Raw genomic sequence first — 23,086 nt, 5'->3', positions numbered from 1 at the left:
GATCCCGATAATCCGATAGCACAGGGACTCTTAAAGGTCCAGTTTGTAACTAAATCATGGCTGGACATACAAAAGAAATTACAGAAATTAGATGGATGGAGTGAAAGACAGATGGAAGAGCTGTTATGTGAGGCACAGAAAGTGTATGTGAAAAGGGAAGACGAGAAGCAGAAACAGAAAGCCAAAATGATGGTGGCGGCAGTAGAAGAAATAACAAAAAGGAGAGTGGGATCAGGGGATAACAGGAAGGATAGGGGAGGGAACGAAAGACAAAGGTCGGACACCTGGGAAAGGAGGCAACAGGCAGGGTGTTACCATTGCGGGAAAGTGGGGCATTTTAAACGGGAATGCCGGAATTAGCATGAGAAAGGGAAGCCATTTCCCTAATGACTTTGGATGAAGATTAGGGGAGTCAGGGGTTCCTTCCTCCTGAGACCCACTGGGAACCCTCAATAAATTTAAAGGTGGGACCTGAAGGGGAGGAGGCAGTATTTTTGGTGGACATGGGAGCGGCACGATCATCCCTAAGTTTTAGACCTACCAGTGTTAAATTGACTAACAAGAATCTCAGGGTTTCTGGAGTAAAAGGCGAGGAATTCTTGGTGCCTATTTTTGAGCCAACCCTAATTAGAGAAATGATGAAGAAGTGACGGGACAATTACCAACTGTAGAGTTCAATGATAAGTTTTTAAAGAACTATATTGTGGCGCTCGGCTCTTCTTTGTCTGTCCTTAGGAAGAAGGGTCTGTTGACCCAGACACCTCCACTTGAGTTCGCCGTACATTGGATACGACCGGGTGATTGGGTCCTGATAAAGACCTGTAAAGATACCAAACTGCACCCAAGCTGGGAAGGACCGTTCCTAACCCTCCTGACTACTGAAACAGCTGTCCGAACTGCTGAAAAAGGGTGGAGTCATTACACTCGTGTTAAGGGCCCCATGGACGCTCCTTCCCCTTCGGCAGAGTGGCAAGTGCATCCTACAGACAACCCTCAGAAAGTCAAGCTGAGCAAAAAGAATGGACTGAGATAAGAGACTATTAAGTATTGGTTAAAAAAACTGTATCCCAAAACAACTAAGTGTTGCATGGACTCACTCCTCCCTGGCATACAAAGGTTTAGGGAATAAACAGATAGGGTTGTGAGCTGAAATGAGTGGTCAGCTTTATATTGTCACGATAATATTGGCGCTAGCTGTGAAGGAGGGTGGGAAAAATCATTTTACCAGTTTATGTCAGAATTATGCTAAACTAAAGGGGGATACTGACTGTTGGGTATGTGCTGAGATCCCACACCATGGGGAATCCAGAATTCCTCTCACGGTAATACCATTTACCAAAAGAGAAGTGTACGATGTACAACAATTTGACTCGGGCTCAAACAGTACAAAATGGAGATCTGACAGGGGTAATTATAACTTTGCAGGATGGTTCCCTTGACCAGCCCCGAAAACTCTGGGTGCTATCAATAGCCTTAGAGCTTCCCCACCGAAAGGAGCAGTAAATACCACTTGTTTCTGTAATCAAAATGATACCGCACCCTTCCAATTAGGAAAATCATCTTGTGTCTACACCAGCCAAGCCACTGCCACGACCATTCCCCAAATATTAAACAGAACATATTGGGTATGCGGCCTGAAGGCCTATCCATTTATTTCTGGGGAAAAATACATTCACGTGACTGAATGTATAGGAATGCATGCATGTTATGATGTTGATCAAACACTGCCTCAAAGCCAGAAAGGCTGGAGTGGCTGCTGCTACCTCACCTTTTAATTCCCCAATTGAGACTGTTAAAGACAGCCCCAAAAATACCTCGGAATAAACAGGGAGGAAGGCGAGTAACCCGGAAGGAGATCGCCTCATCTGGACTTTGATACCTATGTATGGGACCGCTCGAGCAGGAGTAGAAATACAAAAGTTGGCGGCTTCCCTGGAAGGGTTGGCCAACAATACTGCTGATGCGTTGGCCGAAACCCAATCCCAAGAAGCAGCCATAACGACCAAAATGATTGCCACTAGGCTAACGACCCTTCAGAACAGGATGGCTCTGGACTATATTCTAGCAGAGAAGGGTGGTACCTGTGCACTAATTGGAGAGGAATGTTGTACATACATACCTGAAGTCTCCTCTAACATTATTGGTATCTCCAAACATGTGCGAGACAAAATCGCCAAGATAAGGGAGGCCGGTAATCGGTACTGGAACGAAAAAGGATGGGAATGGGGGAATTGGGGATTGACTGGTTGGGGAAGGTGGTTAGTCAATCTAGCTATCTATGGATTATTGATATTAATGGGTCTGGTGGTAGGGTTCAATGTCCTAAAATGGGTAATGAGCTGACTGATGACATCCCTTGGGGAAGGAACCCAAATAAATCATCAGATGCTTTTACAATCAGCAGGTGATATACAACAAAGGGAAAGTCAAAGAATGCTTCTAGAGTTCGAAGGACAAATAGCACAAATGTAAAATGTAAGATTGTGAACCTCATCGCCAAAAGGCGTAAGAGGGTAGAACATAAGAAAATGACTTAAAGGAGACTTAATAAGTGCAGAAACAACAGTTAGAGAAAAAGAAAAAGGGGGAATTGTGGGAGATTAGAAATGTTGTTTTTGCAGATGGGTGAGGGGGTGTTGTGGGGGGAGGGGAAGGGGACATTATACAAACGGTCGCGGAATTCTTGTAGCATGTCGCATACTTAAGGCTAAGACTTTAATGAATATAGAGGGTCTTTTAAAGAAAATAGTTTTAAGCTAGGAAATAACTTTAAAGTGTTGTAGTTGACCACAAAAAGAAGCAGCAGGGGATTTTCACAATAAAGCTTATAGTATGATAAGAGAAACTGGGTAAAAGAAGAAGCTGTAACAAACAAGGAACAAAGAATGCAGACAAGGACAGCAGGATGGCCAGATAAGAAAATAACGAGAGAAAAAAAAACAAGGCTTATGATAGGATGGGAAAAGGGAGGCGTGATTCCGCAACTTGTAAACTGAATAAGAATGCTAACAGGCTCTGTTTTCGTGCACGGTTTCTGCTTGATTACAGAAGCGTACGGTACTTGCAAGGCTGTAATAAATTGTTCTTGTTTCCAAGGCTTTGTCTCAGGCTGATTTATGAGTGAGTTCTGTTTCTCACACCACCGCTGGAGCTCTCTGGAGGCAGGCCATGCTCGCCTTTCGTTTGAGATTTAATCACCTGCTCGCACAACCCCAGCCTTTAGTCTTCATTAGTATAATTCATGAAAAAAAAGAGATAAGGTTTCCTTAATCTTCCATGAAATCTTAAAGGCAGAGTTAGTGCCCACGTTCTCCATGAGGGAGTGTGGAGATAAATGAACACAGCATTAAAAACCCACAACAACCAAAGCCATAATACTGTCCATCACTGCACCACCTTTTTTTTATTGTGTTAATTTAGAGCAAGACAGGATTGTGTGTTGTATCGCTTTACAGGCAACATCAGGACAAAGTGGTTCACAGCTTATATCAGCATGCACTGGAAGACAGCCTAAGTATTGCAGGCACCTCAATACAAAATCAAGTTCTGGTTTCTTATATCTAATTCAATGTATATCCACTGCAAAACATCATGCAGCTTCGTAGGTAACCAGTTTGAACATGCTGATTAAAAAGGTATCTCATGCTATTTATAAACAGAGCTCAGGCTGGACCTACCTTATAACTGATTATCTTCAGTGTTGGCAGATTTTTCTTTTACCCAGAAGCACACAAAAGAGGCATTTTCATTTTTTCCTGGATATTAGCATTAAATTAGATCCTATCATTGTTGCTATTGAATGACTCAACACCATAAGAGCCCCAAATTTAGGTTGTTTTCGGAACTGACTGCTATATAGCAACATGCACTGCCTAAACTCATAGCAGCAAGTAGATTACAGATAGATGGACAGAAGCATGGATAGAGATCAGATAGTGATATGTGATTATTATAAACGGTTTCATACATAAAGAATAAAGCACTTTGTGTATTAGGACAATGACAAGTAAGATTTAAAACTAATGTCTGATTTTCATTCTGCTGTTAAAGATAACCATTTTCTTACTGACTGCTTCGATGTCCTTCTCCAGAATCATGTGGAAGATGATTTGCAAAGGGTTGATAATGAAAAGTATAGTATTCTGACCCATGCACCTGTTATAAGGGAACTGATTACAATAATATCACATGGTCAAACTTGCATGATGTTACATTCTATCTTAGTTAAATTTTGGGAAGTTTTAGAAAGATTCAAAGTTCATCCAAGGAATCTCAATTAATTACCGTGTGGCTTTTTTTTTAGATTACTTACAGTGTGGAAACAGGCCCTTCGGCCCAACAAGTCCACACCGACCCGCCGAAGCGCAACCCACCCATACCCCTACCTTTACCCCTTTAACCTAACACTATGGGCAATTCAGCATGGCCAATTCACCTGACCCGCACATCTTTGGGCTGTGGGAGGAAACCGGAGCACCCGGAGGAAACCCACGCAGACACGGGGAGAATGTGCAAACTCCACACAGTCAGTCGCCTGAGTCGGGAATTGAACCCGGGTCTACAGGCGCTGTGAGGCAGCAGTGCTAACCACTGGGCCACCATGCCGCCCATGGCTTTGTGGAAGCTCAGCAAGTATCAATGTGACTCTGAGATATCAGCAACCAGCACCATATGTATTTACAGTGGTTCAACTAGGTGGTTCACTGATACTTTCTCAAAGACATTAGGAATGGGCAGCTACTGACACCCACATCCCATGATATAATTTTAAAAAGTAAAATCTCAGCAAGGCTCTATCACCTGTGAAGTGTTGTTGAGTTTCAATGAATCCATGGGCTGCTTTATAATTTCTATATGTAAGTATTTGTTCATGGTGGAATTCAACATCCATTTGACTGAATGATATTTTAGTTACTATAATGCTCAATGATGTTCTATAATATTCTAATATCCTACTGAGAAGTGGAAATTTGGAATAAGAGCTAAAAAGCCACACTTAAGAATAGAATAAAAGTTAAAATTTGAAATTCAAAGATTGCAAATGTAAAACTCTGGAAATACAGAGTCCAGCTTGTGTTAAGATAATGAAATGAGATTCTAACAACTACAAAGTCCAGTAATACTGTATTGTTAAATATGCCAAATTTTTCTGACAAGAATGTGCAAAGATGTGCTTCTCTAGATTATATCTTACACAAAGGTTATAAAACCAGACAGGTGAAATTACTTCATTTTAGCATATTTGTTAATGCAGTTAAGTGTAAGCCTCAGATGGAAACATAATAGAAAATGAACATCTCTGACGTGGATATTTGGCATTCCTATGAAGCACCACAGAAAGGCATCAAAGCTGCCCAAAATAGATGACCCATTAACACTGTAGAAAGAAACAGTCAGTGACCTACTGATGTTCTATTACTAGATGCCACTATCATGTTTGATTAAATACTGCATCATAACATATTTACAAAGAGTTCAAGACATCTAGAAGTACAAAATCATTACAACACCATTTGCTTCCTCATGCTGACTCTTCAGATTCTGTACTAAGCTTCAGAGAATGGACAGAGCATCTCAATGAATACCTAGCTTCAGAATCATCAGTCTAACATTGGTTGAGATAGAATTCAACAAAAGCAAAACTGGAAGACAATTATTATTTGATTGATATGCTCCTGGATGCAACAGCTGCTTATGGGAAGTATTTAGTATCAAGCATTTTCTTTCTTCTAATCTTCCTTCCTGGCCATTAAATGAAGATTTTGGAATTAGGTGACAGCATACATAGAACAAACAGAATGAAAAAATTCAATTCACTAAGTTGCTCTGGTGAGATTCATGCATTGACAGATATAGTTTTATGTCTCCTGTTCAAATACTATTGTGATCTCATTGTGCTTGTTAAACAGTTAATACTTGACATATGTGCCATTGTAAGTTGTCTGCAACAAGGCACAGCCAATGACTCTACACCAGCTAAAGTACTTGTATTGCCTCGGAAATATTGAAGTTAAGTTTTCCAAATCAACTCATCCAGGAACAGGAACGTAAATGTGATTGCCATTGGCAGCTATGCCTTCTGTTGCCTGAAATTCCCACCATAAATTTCTTTGTCAATCTCTTTACCACTCAAGTTACTTCTTAAAATCTTTCATTGTCTAAGCTTTTGATTGGTGTCAAATTTTATTTCGTAACATTCTGTTAGGCACCTTGGAATACTTCACTGTATTAATGGTGCAAAATGCATAATATTGCTGTTGTCAATGTTTTGCATTTGCTGGATGGTGGGTACAGGAGATGAATTTTGTTTCCATAACATGGTGTTTGTAAGAGCTGTGAATTGAAGCTTTTCTTTCATTTTAGCAGTAAGCATTCATATGAAGCCCAAACACAGATTCAGCATGAGCTAGATTAATACTGCCCCCTCTCTACACAAACAGTGTAGTTCTATATCTTCCAGACTCAGAAAAGCTTCAATACATAATTCCATTTTCCACACAAGAATGCAGTTTTTCTCTTGAGCAATACATCTACATAAATTATGAACAAATTTTTGTTTGCAAACTGATGTAACATATAGTCACCCCATGACCACACCTAGAAAATTTCAGTTAAGCCCTTAACGGCCAGCAGGGAGAAAGATAAAATAGTGATTTCCATGCATTAATCTGGAGTGATTTTATGCCCAGGTTCCAAAGGTGAGAGCAAATGGTAACCAAAGTTCCTTTGTTTGGTCTGTCTTTCTCTACAAGGGTGTGAATTGTTGCACAGGTCACTGATAGATCCAGAAAGCAAGTCAAGCTGTACTGATGGATTTTAATGTGGGGATGGATGAGGTCATGCTCTTTGGATCTATGAAAGATAGATAGCTAAATGGTGAGAAGATAATAGAGACCGATTGGTCAGTGCTCTTTAAAATCATTTAAGATTATGCTGTCATTCAGTGAATATTTGATCCTGCTTTTCTTGTTAATTCCTTTTATTGCTGACCTCTTTAATTGCAAGGAAACAAACAGTTATAATGAGAAAGTAATTAACTATTTGGAAATGTGTGGCTACATTAAACAGAGGATCTATGAATGAAAATAAAGATTATGTCTATGCTATAATTCTGAAACAGAAATAGCAAATGTTGGAAACATAATAGATCAGGCAGCATTTGTGTAGAAGACAGACAGTTTACCCATCAGGCATTCTCTTGAAGGGTGTATACCTGAAATATTGTCTGTTGTCTCAAATGCTGAACGTTTGCTAAATTTTATTTCACAAGTTGTTTGGAAGGTTTTCTTTTCACCTTCATTCTTCTCCTGTCTCTCTGACAGGAGCTCTACGTAAGCTAAGTGCAAGAAATCCTTAGAAAGATGAATCCATTTCTGTTCTAACCCAAGGTGCATGCTTAGCCAGTTCAAGGCTGAACAGCAATCAGGATTGGATATCTTAAAAGTTGCATTAAAATAATATTTAGGATCTCCTATTGACATCCTAAATTCATTGATAATAGATTTAATTAAAACTGATCAAAAGTGTGGAAATTGTGGATGATGCAGCACCTAATGCATAGTTTAAAAAAAAAAATTCTAATTTGAATTTTCTTATACAACCAAGTTTTCAAAGTACATAGACCAGAAAGTCTTCCCTTTTACTTTGGAATACTTCCCTATCACCATTTTAAAAATTAATTCTTTGTAGGAATACATTAACACGATCTGTAAATCAATCATAAATGACCTTTACTCGACAGATTTGCCTCAAATTTATAAAAAGTCTTTCAAGTCTTTTGCCTTGTGTATTCTTTGTTCTCATGTTGTGCTTTATTGCAAATGGGTTAGAGTCAGCCTGATAGCAGACATTTAATTTGGAACCTCTTCCTGTTCGTATTATGACCTTGCATCAGTAGTGGCACGAATAGGAAGAGAATGCTGAGGGCAATACCTGGCATTGATGGTGTTAGGTGAGGGGATTGTCTTTATAAAATGGTTACCCTCATTTCCCTCTAAGAAATAAATATTGCAAAGAGACAAAAGAAATGTTCAGAGATTTCCCATTACAACTTTAAGCACTTAAGCATCATATATATTTCCTTTAAATTCTCTCCTCTACGCTGATCTATGTATGATGCTCTTAAAAAGTTGGTCAAAAATTGAGTTCAGAGCTGCAATGGAAATATCAATTTTTTTAAGTTAATGATTCTCTATCGCATAGGTTAGATCAAAACTCTATACAGTTCTAAAGCACCAGATGACTCTATGCTCAAGATATTTTTAATGACCTATTGGTCTAGGTAAAAATTTGGGATAGATGTATTTTAGAACCTAAAGTTTACTGTCAGAGAGATTGATTCAGTTGCCTTTTAAGCAATTACTGGACTTATTTCATATTAGATTAAATTGAATTTCCGTTAGAGACAATGGGCAGGAAATTCTGTATCCTTTTCAGTGGCAGAAGTATGATGTGGAATTACTTGCGTCTGGTGCTGTGCTTATTAGTGATCCTGCCCTATATCTTGGACATGCAAGCCATTTGAAGCAGCCACCTGTACATCTATAAGACATAAGCCATAGGAACAGAAATTAGGCCATTCGGCCCATCAAGTCTGCTCCACCATTCAGTCACGGCTCGTAACCTTTGATTCCTTTGACAATGAAGAACCTATCTATCTCTGTTTTCAATATACTCAATGACCTGGTCCCACAGCCTTCTGTGGCAATGAATTCCACAGATTCAGCACTCTCTGGCTGAAAAAGTTTCTCTTCATCTCTGTTATAAAGGGTCTTCCCTTTACTCGAAGGCTGTGCCCTCGATCTAGCGATGCAACAGAGGTTCATGTTCATTGAGGAGCTGGACATTGGTATGACAGCTTACTGTTTCAAAAAAAAAGTTGGAGAACTGAAACAGGTTAACATAGAAAGGAAAGTCATGTAGTCAGTCTTCTCAGATTACAATTCTTTTCTAAGCTGTAGGGGCCTGCTGAATTTCCTAAAACACCAACATCTCCAGAAAGCACCAGACGAGGGCTCAAAATATTTCCTACTGTGGTAGAAGTGAGAAGTCCAATTTAAAAGGGTAGGAAACCTATGGATACACAGTCTGTCCCAAGATCCAGATTCCACTGCAGTTGAACTGTTGGTAAGTTTGAGCCTGCTAAGTATAGATGAGTGCAAAGATTGATCATAAAAGATAGTAGAGTTGACGTTAATGGTTGCTGCATGCAGTTTTCAGCTAATCACCTTCCCTGGCACAGCCACCTGTACATTGTAAAATGTAGGGATAGGAACAGAACCCACACGCCCTGGTCATGTTCCTGGTCCCAGCCTAGGGCACAGTGGCCAACTAGGGTCCTGGATCTCTGATGCACCCCACTACCTAGAACCTGGTAACCTGCCAATGCCACAATGTCGATGAAACTTTGCGTTCGTCCATCACAATGAATAGTTCAGCTGGGCCTAATTAGATAACATTTGTCAAAGAAAGGCCAACTGCTACTAGGAAGTAAAGAGAGGCAAACTTATGTCTTAGTTTAATGTGACTAGGTCTTCCCAGAATATTGTTTAGTGACTTTTAAGGAGGTGAGGGTAAGACGTAATGCCAGAGTAATCATGCACCATTTTCCTCACAGTGATGTTTTGCATGTATGGTGCAGTGATGTGTTCCAAGGTGATTGTAATATATATTTTGTACTAAGCACAGGACAAATGTTGATTAAACACTTTTCACAGAGATGGTGTCCCCTCATCAAAGTATTTTCAAATGAAAGAAAATAGGATGGATGAAGGAAGAAGGAAGTGGCCAAATTTGATGGCACAAACTCAATGTCGGCTCTGATAAGGATGCAGATCAGTCACTGGGAATGGGATTCGCATTGTACAGCGTATGCCAGCGTTCAATCTTCTTATCCTTGTTCTTCAGGCACTCATACCAGTGCTTTAAGCAGTCACCTTTAGCGTTAATGCCCATTATAATACTGCCTGTTACAGAGAGAAAAAATGATATTACAGGTCGTTCTGTTATAACGCGTGTTTCATCAACATGAATTCGCTGTAACGCAATTGATGAATTGGGGGTAGTGTTTCTACAGCGAAACTTTTAAAACGTGTGTTGGCTGTAACACGATTACAGCACCAACACTTTAAGCGCTGTTTCTAAAGCACGATTTTTCTATAACACAGGGCGTACAAGATCGTGTTATAGAAGAACTGACTGTATACACAAATAGCATTAAAGTATCAAATAACAAAGATACTGGACAAGGGAGATCAAGCCATTGGTATCCTACCTAAATGTAATGTATTTCCATCCAATGTGTAAATGTGCCTGTATTCTAAGCTGTGCACTCTGTGCCACCAATGATTTGAGGAGAGATAAAAACTTTGAAAATAAGATTAGTACTTATTTAAAAGAAAATAATTTTTGCTCAATTCAGGTTTCCAAATCAAACTTTAAGCTTCCTAATAGTTTTAATATATTAAAGGTGCTGTATAATGTAAGGTGTTTTTATATTGAGTAGATGGATTCTACTGTGGTTCAGATGCAAATCCTGATTTGATTTTGGCTCCACTCACGATCTGATCTCATCCAGGTTGATTAGGAGAAAGTGAGGATTGCAGATGCTGGAGACCAGAGTTGAAAAGTGTGGTGCTGGAAAAGCGCAGCAGGCCAGGCAGCATCCGAGGAGCAGGAGAATCGATGTTTCGGGCATAAGCCCTTCTTCAGAAATGAGGCTGGTGTGCCAAGCGGGCTGAGATAAAAGATGGGTGGGGGGGGGCGCTGGGAATACGATAGGTGGAAGGAGGTGAGGGTGAGGGTGATAGGCCGGAGAGGGGGTGGGGGCGGAGAGGTCGGGAAGAAGATTGCAGGTTAAGAGGGCGGTGCGATGAATTCCAATTCCACCTGGGATTGCCCTCTTGACCTGTAATCTTCTTCCCGACCTCTCCGCCCCCACCCCCTCTCCGGCCTATCACCCTCACCCTCACCTCCTTCCACCTATCGTATTCCCAGCGCCCCTCCCCCAAATTCCCCCCCCCCGACCCCCACTTGGCTCACCAGCCTCATTCCTGAAGAAGGGCTTATGCCCGAAACGTCGATTCTCCTGCTCCTCGGATGCTGCCTGGCCTGCTGCGCTTTTCCAGCACCACACTTTTCATCTCATCCAGGTTGATGTTTGGACTATTAAATTGGTTTTCTTAAGTTAGGATTTAAAATAATAACAGACAATTAGCTTAACAGGGAATAAAAATAATTAGAAAATACTCAAAATGTGTAGCAGATTAATAATCAATTTAGCTTGAGTTCAGTCTCCCAGGAGAGCAATATCCTTTGGAAATGCTTCCAAAGAAAGGGGAAATAAACAGGTATTGTCTACGTGTAAATGCTGCCAGCTCCAAAGCTTTCTGCCACTGTACAAAAGCAACATCCCCAGACAGGTTCCAGCTTTGACATGTGATCTACTTGAATCCTCTGAAATTTTCAGCCTGCCAACTTCTCAGATTCTTCAATCTAAAGGGGTTAAACAATACAGTTCTCATGCTATTACTCCAGGTAGTGATCCATAAGATGCTGATGATATCACTCAGTACACCTGATTTTCATGTTTCTCCAGGCAAAAACTCGCCAGAGAAACTCTCAGAAAGGGTGCATGAAGCAGAGATTGGTGACCCAGCATCATGGGGTTCCATTCCCTTTTCATCTGAGTTTCCACACTGGAAATAAGCATATTTGGAGTACAATCACCCAAGCTGTCTTCCTTGTTCAATTAATGAGTATGCACTTGAAGAAGTTATTAGAAGGAACAATAATTCTTTTTAGTGAAGTATTTGATTCTTGTAATTAAAACAGACCTTTAGTAGCTATAATAGGATTAACATTATGAAAAGCTGAGACTAATCCACTTGATCAGTTTCCATGATTTAAACAATGCTACTTGTTCAATTTAAGGGATTCTGGATTAGAGTGGTGCTGGAAAAGCACAGCAGTTCAGGCAGCATCCGAGGAGCAGGAAAATCGATGTTTCGGGCAAAAGCCCTTCATCAGGAATATAGGCAGAGTGCCTGAAGGGTGGAGTGATAAATGAGAGGAGGGTGGGGGTGGGGAGAAAGTAGCATAGAGTACAATAGGTGAGTGGGGGAGAGGATGAAGGTGATAGGTCAAGGAGGAGGGTGGGGGAAGGTAGCAAAGAGTACATTGTACTCTATGCTACTTTCTCCCCACCCCCACCCTCCTCTCTTTTATCTCTCCACCCTTCAGGCACCCTGCCTGTATTCCTGATGAAGGGCTTTTGCCCGAAATGTCGATTTTCCCGCTCCTCGGATGCTGCCTGAACTACTGTGCTTTTCCAGCACCACTCTAATCCAGAATCTGGTTTCCAGCATCTGCAGTCATAGTTTTTACCTTGTTCAATTTAAACCTCACTACATTACATGAAAACGGAAATGGATGTACTGTTGAATCTTACGTGTCTTGAATTGCTTGTCAGAATTTTAAAGGCTGAATAATAGTGCCTGATAAGATAAATAATTAGCTTGACTTTAACAATCTGAATGAATGACTTTGTTGGAAACATTGGTGTTGATGTCATTTTTTTTCATGGGTACAGATTCTGTGGATATAAATTGCTGATCTTCCATCTGTCTCAATACCAGAGGTAGAAAACTATTACTAAGGGAGATGGGGCCAGGACTAGTTATTAATTTTTCTCCACACTTCTTGGTGATTTTTCCCAAAATGTAACATTCCTATTTTGTTCACTCCTCATCAATTACGGCAAAATATTAGATATTTATCCTCTTCTTGTCTTTGTCTTTTAAATATTTCCTCTCACGTCCTGTTTCATTTGATATAAACTTTTATGTAGTGCATGAACTTTACATTTTATTCCAGAATTTAAAAATCTAATAATTGCTAGGTATTGCAGAACATAAACATTAATAAAATGAGACTTGTAGTGAAAGCTTTTCATCTTACACTCATCAGGACTGAAATGCAAGAAAACCACCCTCGAAAGCATATCCCTTTCCTTAGGGAAAACTGTTCAGTGTGTGGACATAATATTTTAGCCGACAAAGAACATGGCCTAATGTACAAACAAATGTCTTCTTTTTATATATCTGTGTAAATGTAATAACATAAATTTGGATACAGAACTGGCTCGAAGGTAGAAGACAGAGGATGATGGTGGAGGGTTGCTTTTCAGACTGGAGGCCTGCGACCAGTGGTGTGTCGCAAGGATCAATGCTAGGTACACTGCTTTTTGTCATTTATATAAATGATTTGGGTGTGAACATCGGAGGTATAGTTAGTAAGTTTGCAGATGACACCAAAATTAGAGGTGTAGTCGCCAGCGAAGTATAACGGATCTTGCTCAGATGGGCCAATGGGCTGAGGAGTAGCAGATAGAGTTTAATTTAGATAAATGCAAGGTGCTGCATTTTGGAAAAGCAAATCAGAGCAGGACTTATACACTTAATGGTAGTGTTGCTGAACAAAGAGACCTTGGAGTACAGGTTCATAGTTCTTTGAAAGTAAGTCGCAGGTAGATAGGATAGTGAAGAAGGCATTTAGTATGCTTTCCTTGATTGGTCAGAGCATTGAGTATAGGAGTTGGGAGGTCATGTTGTGGCTGTACAGGACATTGGTTAGGCCACTTTTGGAATATTGTGTGGAATTCTGGTCTCCTTCCTATCAGAAAGATGTTGTGAAACTTGAAAGGATTCAGAAAAAATTTACAACGATATTGTCAGGGTTGGAGGATTTGAACTATAGGGAGAGACTGAGTAGGCTGGGACTGTTTTCCCTGGAGCGTCGGAGGCTGAGGGGTGACCTTATCGAGGTTTATAAAATCATGGGGGGGCGTGGATGGGATAAATAGACAAGGTCTTTTTGCTGGGGTGGGAGAGTTCAGAACTAGAGGGCATGGGTTTAGGGTGAGTGGGGAAAGATATAAAAGGGACCTAAGGGGCAACGTTTTCACACAGAGGGTGGTACGTGTATGGAATGAGCTGCCAGAGGAAGTGGTGGAAGCTTGTACAATTACAGCATTTAAAAAGCATCTGGATGGGTATATGAATAGGAAGAGTTTAGAGAGATATGGGCCAAGTGCTGGCAAATGGGACTAGATTAGGTTGGGGTATCTGGTTGGCATGGATGGGTTGGACCAAAGGGTCTGTTTCCGAGCTGTACATCTCTATGACTCTGTGCTACCTGACAATGAGAATAGTGAGTAAATCTGAACTTTCAACACTTTTTTTTCTATTTTTTGTTTCCTTGGATGGCTCCTTATGTTGAATTTGGCAATTCTCTACAATTCTCTACTCCAGCCTAACCACACAACATCTGATTAAGTTCCACACTTTCTGATAGTAAAACTTGCTATCCATTTTGACTTTCCATCTTTCGTGGTTTTTACTTCTACCTTTTGATATTTTATTCTGTGGTTTTCACCCTTTAGTTTTGCGTTCCATTTATATTCCATATACCAGTCAGCTCAGTGATGAAGGCATAAAGTGCAGATAATGGATGAGTTATAAATATGTGGCATAAAGAGGAGGAACTATCAAATGACATGCAGAATATACCTGAGATTCATCTAAATCGAGATATCTTAATATCTCCAAGCCTGGCAGTTCTACCAATCCACGATGTGATTTTATTACTTTTTCTTTTTATTGGGTGCCAGTACTGACAAGATAAAGGTAAATGGAAATTAAGTTTCATATATATCACCACTCAATCATTCTTTTGCCATGGTCTCCATTCACCCTCACCTATACAGCTCTGCAGATTTATACAGTGGAAAACTATTTGTCCAATTCAACTATTTGTTTGCTTTTCTCTAAAGATATAAAAACATGAATTTCCCTATGAGGAGTGACCAGAGATCAACTTCATCCAGATAGGATTCTTAGATTTACCAGTGTTAGATGCAAGTTCTTCAAAAATGGGGTTCTGGCTCACTTATCTGAGGAATAGCAGACAAAAGTGGGAAGTAATTGCAAGGTTAGAGAGTCAAGCTGACAGCATCCTATCTCGGGATGATTAGATTAGATTCTCTACAGTGTGGAAACAGGCCCTTCAGCTCAACAGGTCCACACTGACCCTCTGAAGAGTAACCCACCCAGACCCATTTCCCTCTGACTAATGCACCTAGCACTGTGGGCAATTTAGCATGGCCAATTCACCTAACCTGCACATCTTTGGGATGTGGGAGGAAACCAGAGCACCCGGAGGAAACCCACGCAGACACGGGGAGAATGTGCAAACTCCACACACACACAGTTGCCCGAGGCTGGAGTTGAACCTGGGACCCTGCTACTGTGAGGCAGTAGTGCTAACCCACTGGGCCACTGTCACTGTCAATTTCACAGCAGTCTGTGCATCTCAGTTAAATTTCTTGGCCTAAGAACCTAAGTGAAGCATATGTGACTTGAGCTGTCCTGTCATAAAAGACCTGATTTGTATTTACATATGTACTTTGGTTAGGATTTGGTATATTCCCAGATGGTTAACATTTTAGCTTTCATTTTACTGATGTGTTGTGGCTATGTATGGTAGGTTCTCTGCAGCAAAGACAGAATCCTGAATCCTATTGTCTGCCTCATGCCAAGGTTAAGGACATCTTTTCTGTGCGAGAGAGGAACTTGGAGTCAGAGGGTAAAGATACAGTTGTCGTTTGCCCACATAGGTACCAATGATGTAAGTAAATCACTAAAAGAGATTCTACCAAGGGATGAGAAGCAACTCAGCTAAATTAGAAAGCAAAACCACTAAAGTAATCATCTCTGAATTAGTAACTGAACCATGTGCAAATTGGCATCGGGTAAATGAGATTAGAGACAGAAATGCATGGCCCCGACATTGCTGTGGGAGAAATGCGTTCTGATTCATGGGGTACTGGGGAAAGAGACAGCAGTTGTGTTGGGACAGGCTTCATTTGAACCATACTGGGACCAGTGTCCTGGTAAATCATATAACAGAATAAGGGGACTCCCCATTTGAAACTGAGATGCAAAGGGATAGCTTCTCCCAGAGGGTAATGAATGTTTGGAATTCTATATCCAGAGAATTGTGGAGGCTAGATCACAAAGCATTTACAAAGGAGATGGATACATATTTGAAGTATCAGGAAGTTGAGAGCAATGAAAAGCTGGCATGAAGGAGGAGTTGAGGCCAGGGTCAGATCAGTCATGTTCTAACTGAATGGTGAGGCAGAATTGAGAAACTGAATGGCCATTCTGCTCCTTGTTGTTATTTTCTAACATAGAGATAATGAAGTGATTAAAATTATTAATTCCAAGATGCTTCAAATACAGTATAGACAATGAATGGATACAAAATAGATCACTATTTGACTTGATTCATTACTGTCCCATGTACCGAGATACAGTGAAAAGTATTGTTTTGCATGCTATTCAGGCAGATCATACCATTCATAAGTACATCAGGGTACTAGAACAGGATGCAGAATATAGTGTTACAGCTACAGAGAAAGCGCAGAGAGAGTTCAACTTTAATACTTGAGAAGTCCGTTCAAAATTCTGCTAACAGTGGGGAAGAAGCTGTTCTTGAATCTATTGGTGCATGTTTTCAAACCTTTGTATTTTTTACTCAATATAAGAGGGTGGAAGACAGTATAACTGGGATGGGAAAGGTCTTTGATTACATTGGTTGCTTTCCCAAGGCAGCAGGAAATACAGACTAGTTCAGTGTAAGGAAGGTTGGTTTGCATGTTAGACTGGGCTGTGTAGAATTGACAATGAGTTCAGGATAGTTAATTGCATGCTAGATGGTAAACAGATTAGCCATCTGGAAGTTTATTGGACTCGCCTTATTTCTTGGGTTCACATTCACATTAACACTTGGGATGTCATAATGAATCATCTCGCATAGTGTGTCTGTCTGCCTAGAGGCCTGTAAGTGTTTTGGCCTCTATTGAACAATCTATAGACTGTTAGAAAATAAAGGATCAAATTAAGGCTATGGCCAGGATTTAGTCCTTAATACATCTCCTCCCCTCTAGCCATCAGTTTGAGAATTGATCGGACTCCCGTGTAATATTATAGCAACATGCAAAATGCTGCTTCCATAAAATCCTCACCCCAAGACATAAATAACTCCAAACAGCAAGGTGGTAGCACCACTGCCTCACAGCACCAAGGACCCAGATTCGACCTGGATAATTGTCTGGTCAGTGCTTGGCCACCCACGGGATTAAATACAGCCATCAATTTGAAAATCAAACGGAGCCCCACATTCAGTCTATGGAAAGACCCAATGCAATTTAAGCCTATTAGGACATTTTATGGGAGGTGCTGGGCCGCCCACAAGGTCAAGTCCCAGTTGGACAGAAATTCAGCCCCAAGAATAGCTGACCAAGGAGATGACCAGACATAGGTGAGTGAATCATAGAATCCATGCAATGCAGATAATGGTATTTGGCCCATTGAGTCTGCATTGACCTTCCAAATAGCACCCGACCCAAACCCACTCTCCCACCCTATTAACCATGGCTAATCCACCTAGCCTGCACATCTCTGAAGACAAAGGAGCAATTTCAAATGGCCAATCCACCAAACCTGTACATCTTTGAACCATGGGAGGAAACCCATACAGACATGGGGAGAATGTGCAAGCTCCACAAAGACAGTCACTCGAGGCTGGAATCGAACCTGAATCCTTGGTGTTGTGAGGCAGTGGTGCTACCACCTTGCTGCTGTGCCAACCTGAGTAGAGTGGGATAGGATTTGTAGGGTTGAGCAAATATGCCAACATCAACTATTTGCTTTCCACCAGCACCTCTCCCTGATGTTGCGTACTTTGATTGGCCACTGAGGACCTGATAGCAAGGACCCTCTCATTACCACAGATTGTAGACAAACCCAATGGAGTATGCTGGGTGACCCTCAGGAGAATTTTGTTTAAATCTTGAGCCACTACTGAACTCTGATGGACTCAATATAAGTTTACATCAAGTGACTCATTAATAAGCCCAACTGGCAATCCACTAGCAGACAGTGGGATTCCCACATCGGACACATCCCTAATTCTCCTGGACCACCAATCATCTTGCCCACTCTAGTGGGTTCAATAAATTGGAGGAAAAATTAATTGCATTTATTTATTTGACCACTACTGATGCAATAAAAGGATTATACAATATAGCCTCTTGCCCTACTTGAAGAAAATGCATATGGAATTATTTATGTCTTGGGGTGGGGATTTAATGGAAGCAGCATTTTGCATGTTGCTATTATAATACATTCATATTTAGAGTCTTTGTCTATCACCATAGGTAAGTAGCTATCCTTGAAGCTCTGCTTCTCTAACTGGTGGCATCACCACTCAATAGAAAATGGTGTGTGACCATACTGTGACAGGAGGATAGTAGAAACGACTCTCTTGTCTTACGATTAGTAAGACAAGAGAGTTGTCTCTACTATCGTCCTGTCACAGTATGGTCACACACCATTTTCTATTGAGTGGGGCTGTTTATTGTGGTATTCATGACAAGTTTCTGCTTCTAATGACCACTAACTGTTTGCACAAACCACTCTTATCTGTTGAGGATGGGGATTGGATGTTAAATGGACCTAAAGCAATGAACATCTCACTGAAAATTATAATTCTTTCCACTCAACCTCCGATCATTGTTGGATTGAAGCTGCAATGATTAGGTTGCAAACTGAACCGGAAACAATGGCCTAATCAAGACCTTGTTTTCATGAGCTGAACTTCAGCTGCAGTCTGAATAGTTAGTGTTCTTAAATCTTAACCCGTCAGTCTTCACCTAAGCTCTTTGAACATAAATAAATCGGAATATCTCCCTGAAAGGAGGAAGTGTACGCCTATTAACGAGAAACAGCAACCATTCTGGTGCATAGGTTTTTTTTCTGCAGCCTGCTTTGAACATTCTTAACATGGTGATGGTATTTTTTGAATGTACCAAATACCTAACCAACCAAAAAAAAAATGGCTGGCATAGCTGCCAGAATGCAATGGGCCACATAAGTAGTTGTGACAAAATAATTTCTTTCTACGTGACTCATTGTATTGCCAGTAAATTGTGTACATGTTAATGTGGGAAAAACGGGTCCTAAATGGAAATCAGGAAGAACAAAGGAATATTTATAATAAATAGTCATGGTTGTTTCCTGTTCCCTAGGGCGTGTTCCTTTAACTGAAAGCATTTCTAATTCAGAACTCACCAATATAATCATTGGCTTTGCCAATGTCGTAGTCCCACACTGAAAGTTCCAGAGTTTTCTTCGCCAGGTCATTATGTTTAATATCATAGAAGAATTCCTGCAGAAAAAGGAAGTGAATTGGTAACTACATGCTTTCATGCTTCTGACTTATATAAGAAGAAACTAAACAGTTGCTGTCAATTCTATGAACATTTAGAATGGAATTGAAGTCAGGAGATAGAAGGGAAAGGAGAATTTGAGCATCAATGGATTTTAAAATCTATTGAATGGGGTCTTACATAGGATCCTTTGGGATAGCTGACTTAAAATCATAGAATCATACAGTGCAGATGAGGCCATTCAACCCATTGATCCTGCACTGGCACACGAGAAACACCTGACCTTCAAACTAATCCCATTCACTAGCACTTGGCCGATACCTTGAGTGTAATGATGTACCAAGTGCTCATCCAAGTACTTTTTAAAGGATGTGAGACAATTCACCTCTACCATCCTCCCAGACAGCGCATTCCAGACCGTTACCACCTCTGGGTAAAATATTCTTCTCATATTCCCCCCTTAACCACTTGCCTGTCACTTTGAACCTGTATCCCTTCATGACTGATCCTTCAATTACCCACTCTGTCCATGCTCCTCGTAATCTTGTCCACCTCAACCAGATCTCTCTTCAGTCTTCTCTTTTCCAATAAAAACAACCCAAACCTATCCAACGTTTCCTCATAACTTAAATTTTCCATTCTAGGCAGCATCCGGATGAATGTCCTCTGCACCGCCTCCAGTGCAATCACATCCTTTCTGTAATGGGGTGACCAGAACTGCATACAGTACTCCAGCTGTGGTCTCACCAAAGTTCGATACAACTCCAACATGACTTCCCTCCTTTTATAATCTGTGCCTTGATTGATAAAGGCGAGTGTCCCATATGCCTTTTTCACCTCCATACTAACATGCCCTTCCGCTTTCAGAGTTCTGTGGTCAAACATTCCAAGGTCCCTTTATTCCACAGGACTTCCTAGTGTCATGCCATTCATGGAATACTTCCTTGTCAAATTACTCCTTCCAAAGTGTATCACCTTGCACTTTTCAGGGTTAAATACCATCTGCCACTTATCTGCCCATTTGACCATCCTGTTTGCATCTTTTTGTAGCCCAAGACACTCAACCTTACTGTTAATTACTTGACTTTATCTCTGCTTTAATTCCTCCGTGGTAGGTAAAGGATATTTTTTTTAAATGTAAAGTTGCCATAGTACTACTAGAGGATTGCTCTCTCATTAGCAAGAGATGGTGGTGGTTTAACCTGAGGGTCTCTACACCTAAGGTGAGGAGACAGCTTGAGAGGGAGAGTCCTTCTTGGTAACCTTAACTGGTGTGGGAGTCGCACCCATCTATACAATTTCATTAGGTTAAGATATGTCCCGTTTCTTTCAACTAACTCCTATTCACATCTTGCTTTGACTGTTTTAGTCAGGTATTCATTTGCAAGAGTTGATAGGTGTGACTAATCAGATGACAAAACTTGTATCTTTTGCAGAGATATAATCTCAAAATGTGGACAATTATTTCAATTTCTTGGGTATATTAAGAAGGTGAGGGCTAGCTTTTTTCCCTGCACTGTTTCAGTTCTGATGGTGTCACCATAATAAGTTATAAGGCAGTCCATGAACACTGACCCAGTGATAACAAAGGTAGAGTGATATATGTTACTTGGATAATGTATAACATGAACAGATTTTAATCTAATATAGGCCACTGAGCATGCCTGAGTAGCATGCCTGTTTAACACCAGTTGTAACACCTCCTGTATAAAGAGTGTAAGCTAAGGGATCTAAAGTAGCAGTTGGTGCTAAACACTGTTTATCCAGCCCCTGCTGCTTTTTGTGAACATCTGCTGGCCATAGACCAACAGACCAAATAAAGTTTTAAATTCCAATATTCAGTGATAAAATTCAGGCTCATCATGCATTTAATAATAAAATGCTTAAATCTGGCAGAGTTCCAACGTCACCAGCAAAGTTTTGCAGCCAGCAGAAACAAGGCCAAGAGAAGCCAAGGTGAGTTATTTCATTCAACATTTCCCTATAGAATGTGATCCAGCTTCTTTTGGCCCCACAAGGAATCCTTATACTTTCCTCTACCCCAAGTTTCCTCCCTCCCTCGCTAAAATTGGAAATGATCTCATTCATCACCCACTGTCTTTACTGCAGATCATATCCCTGTGCTGCTAGTACAGTCTGAAACCCCACAGTTTTTCACTTTTGCCTGCCTGTGTCCACATAATACCCCTCAATCAGGAGTAAGCATTGTGACAAGTAATGAGATTCAAGATTTAAAATTGTTCAGGCCTCAAGCTAGTACCATCTTGTGCGCCCCACTCACACTGTCCTGCCCCAAGTTAAGTTGGAATCTCTGTCTCTGAAATTATCTATGTTCCATCTGGACAAAGTGCTGAATGGACGCTCTGTAATCCTCCATTGCTACTTGGCTGAGAATGTGAGATGTGAATTCATATTGCACCTCATACAGAACTAATTCATAAACCAATAATATTCTATTGGAATACTTTTGAATGCAGAGTTCTAGGTTACAGAGATATCTAGATGTCTTCATGCATGAATCATACAACGTACTGCAAGTAATTAGGAAAGATAATAGAGTGTTATCATTTATTGTAAGGGAATTGAATACAAAAGTAAGATGTTTATGCTCCACTTTTGCAGAACACTGGTGAGTATTTTTTTTCAGGAAGGATGTAAATGTGTGTTGAGAGTAGCTCAGAGAAGGTTTACTAGACTAATATCAAGATTAGTGATGGGCAGGTATTCCTATGAGGAAAGGTTTAGGACTGAATCTAAGTTTTGACATGTAAAAGGCCGCTTGATTGAAACAAATACAATTCTAAGGGGTTTTGACAAGAGTAGATATGGAGAGGATGTATTCTCTTATGGGAGAAACTAGAACAAAGGGTCACTGTTTAAAAATAAAGGGTTTCCCATTTTAAACAGATGAAACTGAAGTTTTTCTTACAAATATTGAAACCTACTTCCTGAAAAGCAGCTGAAACAGAGTTCCTGTATCTTTTAAGGCAGAGATGGACAGATTCTTGGTAAGCAAAAGGTAAATGTTTATCAAGAGTAGGCAGGAATGGGGACTTGAGGTATCAGTCAAATCAGCCATGTTGTTGTTAAATGGTGGAGCAGAACAACTTACTACTTCTTGTTTGTAAGCTTGTCATAGGGATCAATATTATTGTCAGACTACAATACAGTATACAAACTTAAGATCACAGCAGTGACTTCTATGAGATGCAGACATCATGCTTTTATGAAATTGATTTGTCCAATTATTTGGGGGATGCTCAAATCCACGTGGGGAGGCAATGGTCTAATGGTATTATTGCTCGACCATTAATCCCAGACCGAGGTAATGTTCTGGGACAAAGCTGAGAACTGAGGATGCTGGAGATCTGAAACAAAAACAGACATTGCTAGAGACACTTAGCAGATCTGACAGCATCTGTGGAGAGAAAGCAGGACAAAGAGTCACTGCACTCAAAATGTTAACTGCTTTATCTTCACAGATGCTGCCAGACCTGCTGAGCTTCTCCAGCAATGTCTGTTTTTGTAATGCTCTGAGGATCTGGGTTCAAATCCTACCATGGTAGATGAATTTGAATTCAATTTAAAAATCTGGAGTTAAGAGTCTAATGATGATCATGAAACTGTTACTGATAGTCAGAAAAACATATCTGATTCACTAATGTCCTTTAGCGAAGGAAACTGCTGTCCTTGCCTGGTCTGGCCTATATGTGACTCCAAACCCACAGCAATGTGGTTGACTCCTAACTGTCCTTTGGGCATTTAGGCTGAGCTAGCAATGTCTACATCCTTTCA

At 40.5% G+C, this 23,086-nt stretch overlaps 1 protein-coding gene and 1 pseudogene across 4 annotated transcripts in view; one reads left to right on the top strand and one right to left on the bottom strand.

Moving 5' to 3' along the window:
• The window catches only part of LOC122562582 (syncytin-1-like), a 30,937-nt pseudogene extending 28,347 nt beyond the window's left edge, over positions 1–2,590 (top strand). Inside the window, exon 6 of the transcript XR_015761240.1 lies at positions 736–2,590. The product of XR_015761240.1 is annotated as a syncytin-1-like (transcript). The remainder of the gene's footprint in view (positions 1–735) is intronic.
• Positions 2,591–4,616: 2,026 nt separating this feature from the next.
• Positions 4,617–23,086, bottom strand: part of LOC122562579 (rabphilin-3A-like) — a 311,952-nt gene continuing 293,482 nt past the window's right edge. For all 3 annotated transcript variants that reach the window (XM_087999953.1, XM_043715536.2, XM_087999954.1), the window contains 2 exons: positions 19,194–19,290; positions 4,617–9,965 (listed from right to left, as the gene is read on the bottom strand). In XM_087999953.1, coding sequence (XP_087856079.1) covers positions 9,835–9,965; positions 19,194–19,290 — 228 coding nt within the window. In that variant the 3' untranslated portion in view covers positions 4,617–9,834. The remainder of the gene's footprint in view (positions 9,966–19,193; positions 19,291–23,086) is intronic.

The sequence above is a fragment of the Chiloscyllium plagiosum genome, unplaced genomic scaffold, assembly GCF_037043375.1.
Source record: "Chiloscyllium plagiosum isolate Xiang-an unplaced genomic scaffold, Cpla_swu_hap1 HiC_scaffold_24, whole genome shotgun sequence".
Lineage (NCBI taxonomy): Eukaryota > Metazoa > Chordata > Chondrichthyes > Orectolobiformes > Hemiscylliidae > Chiloscyllium > Chiloscyllium plagiosum.
The sequence above is the reverse complement of the archived record's forward strand: the minus strand, read 5'-3'. Positions and strand labels throughout refer to the sequence as shown.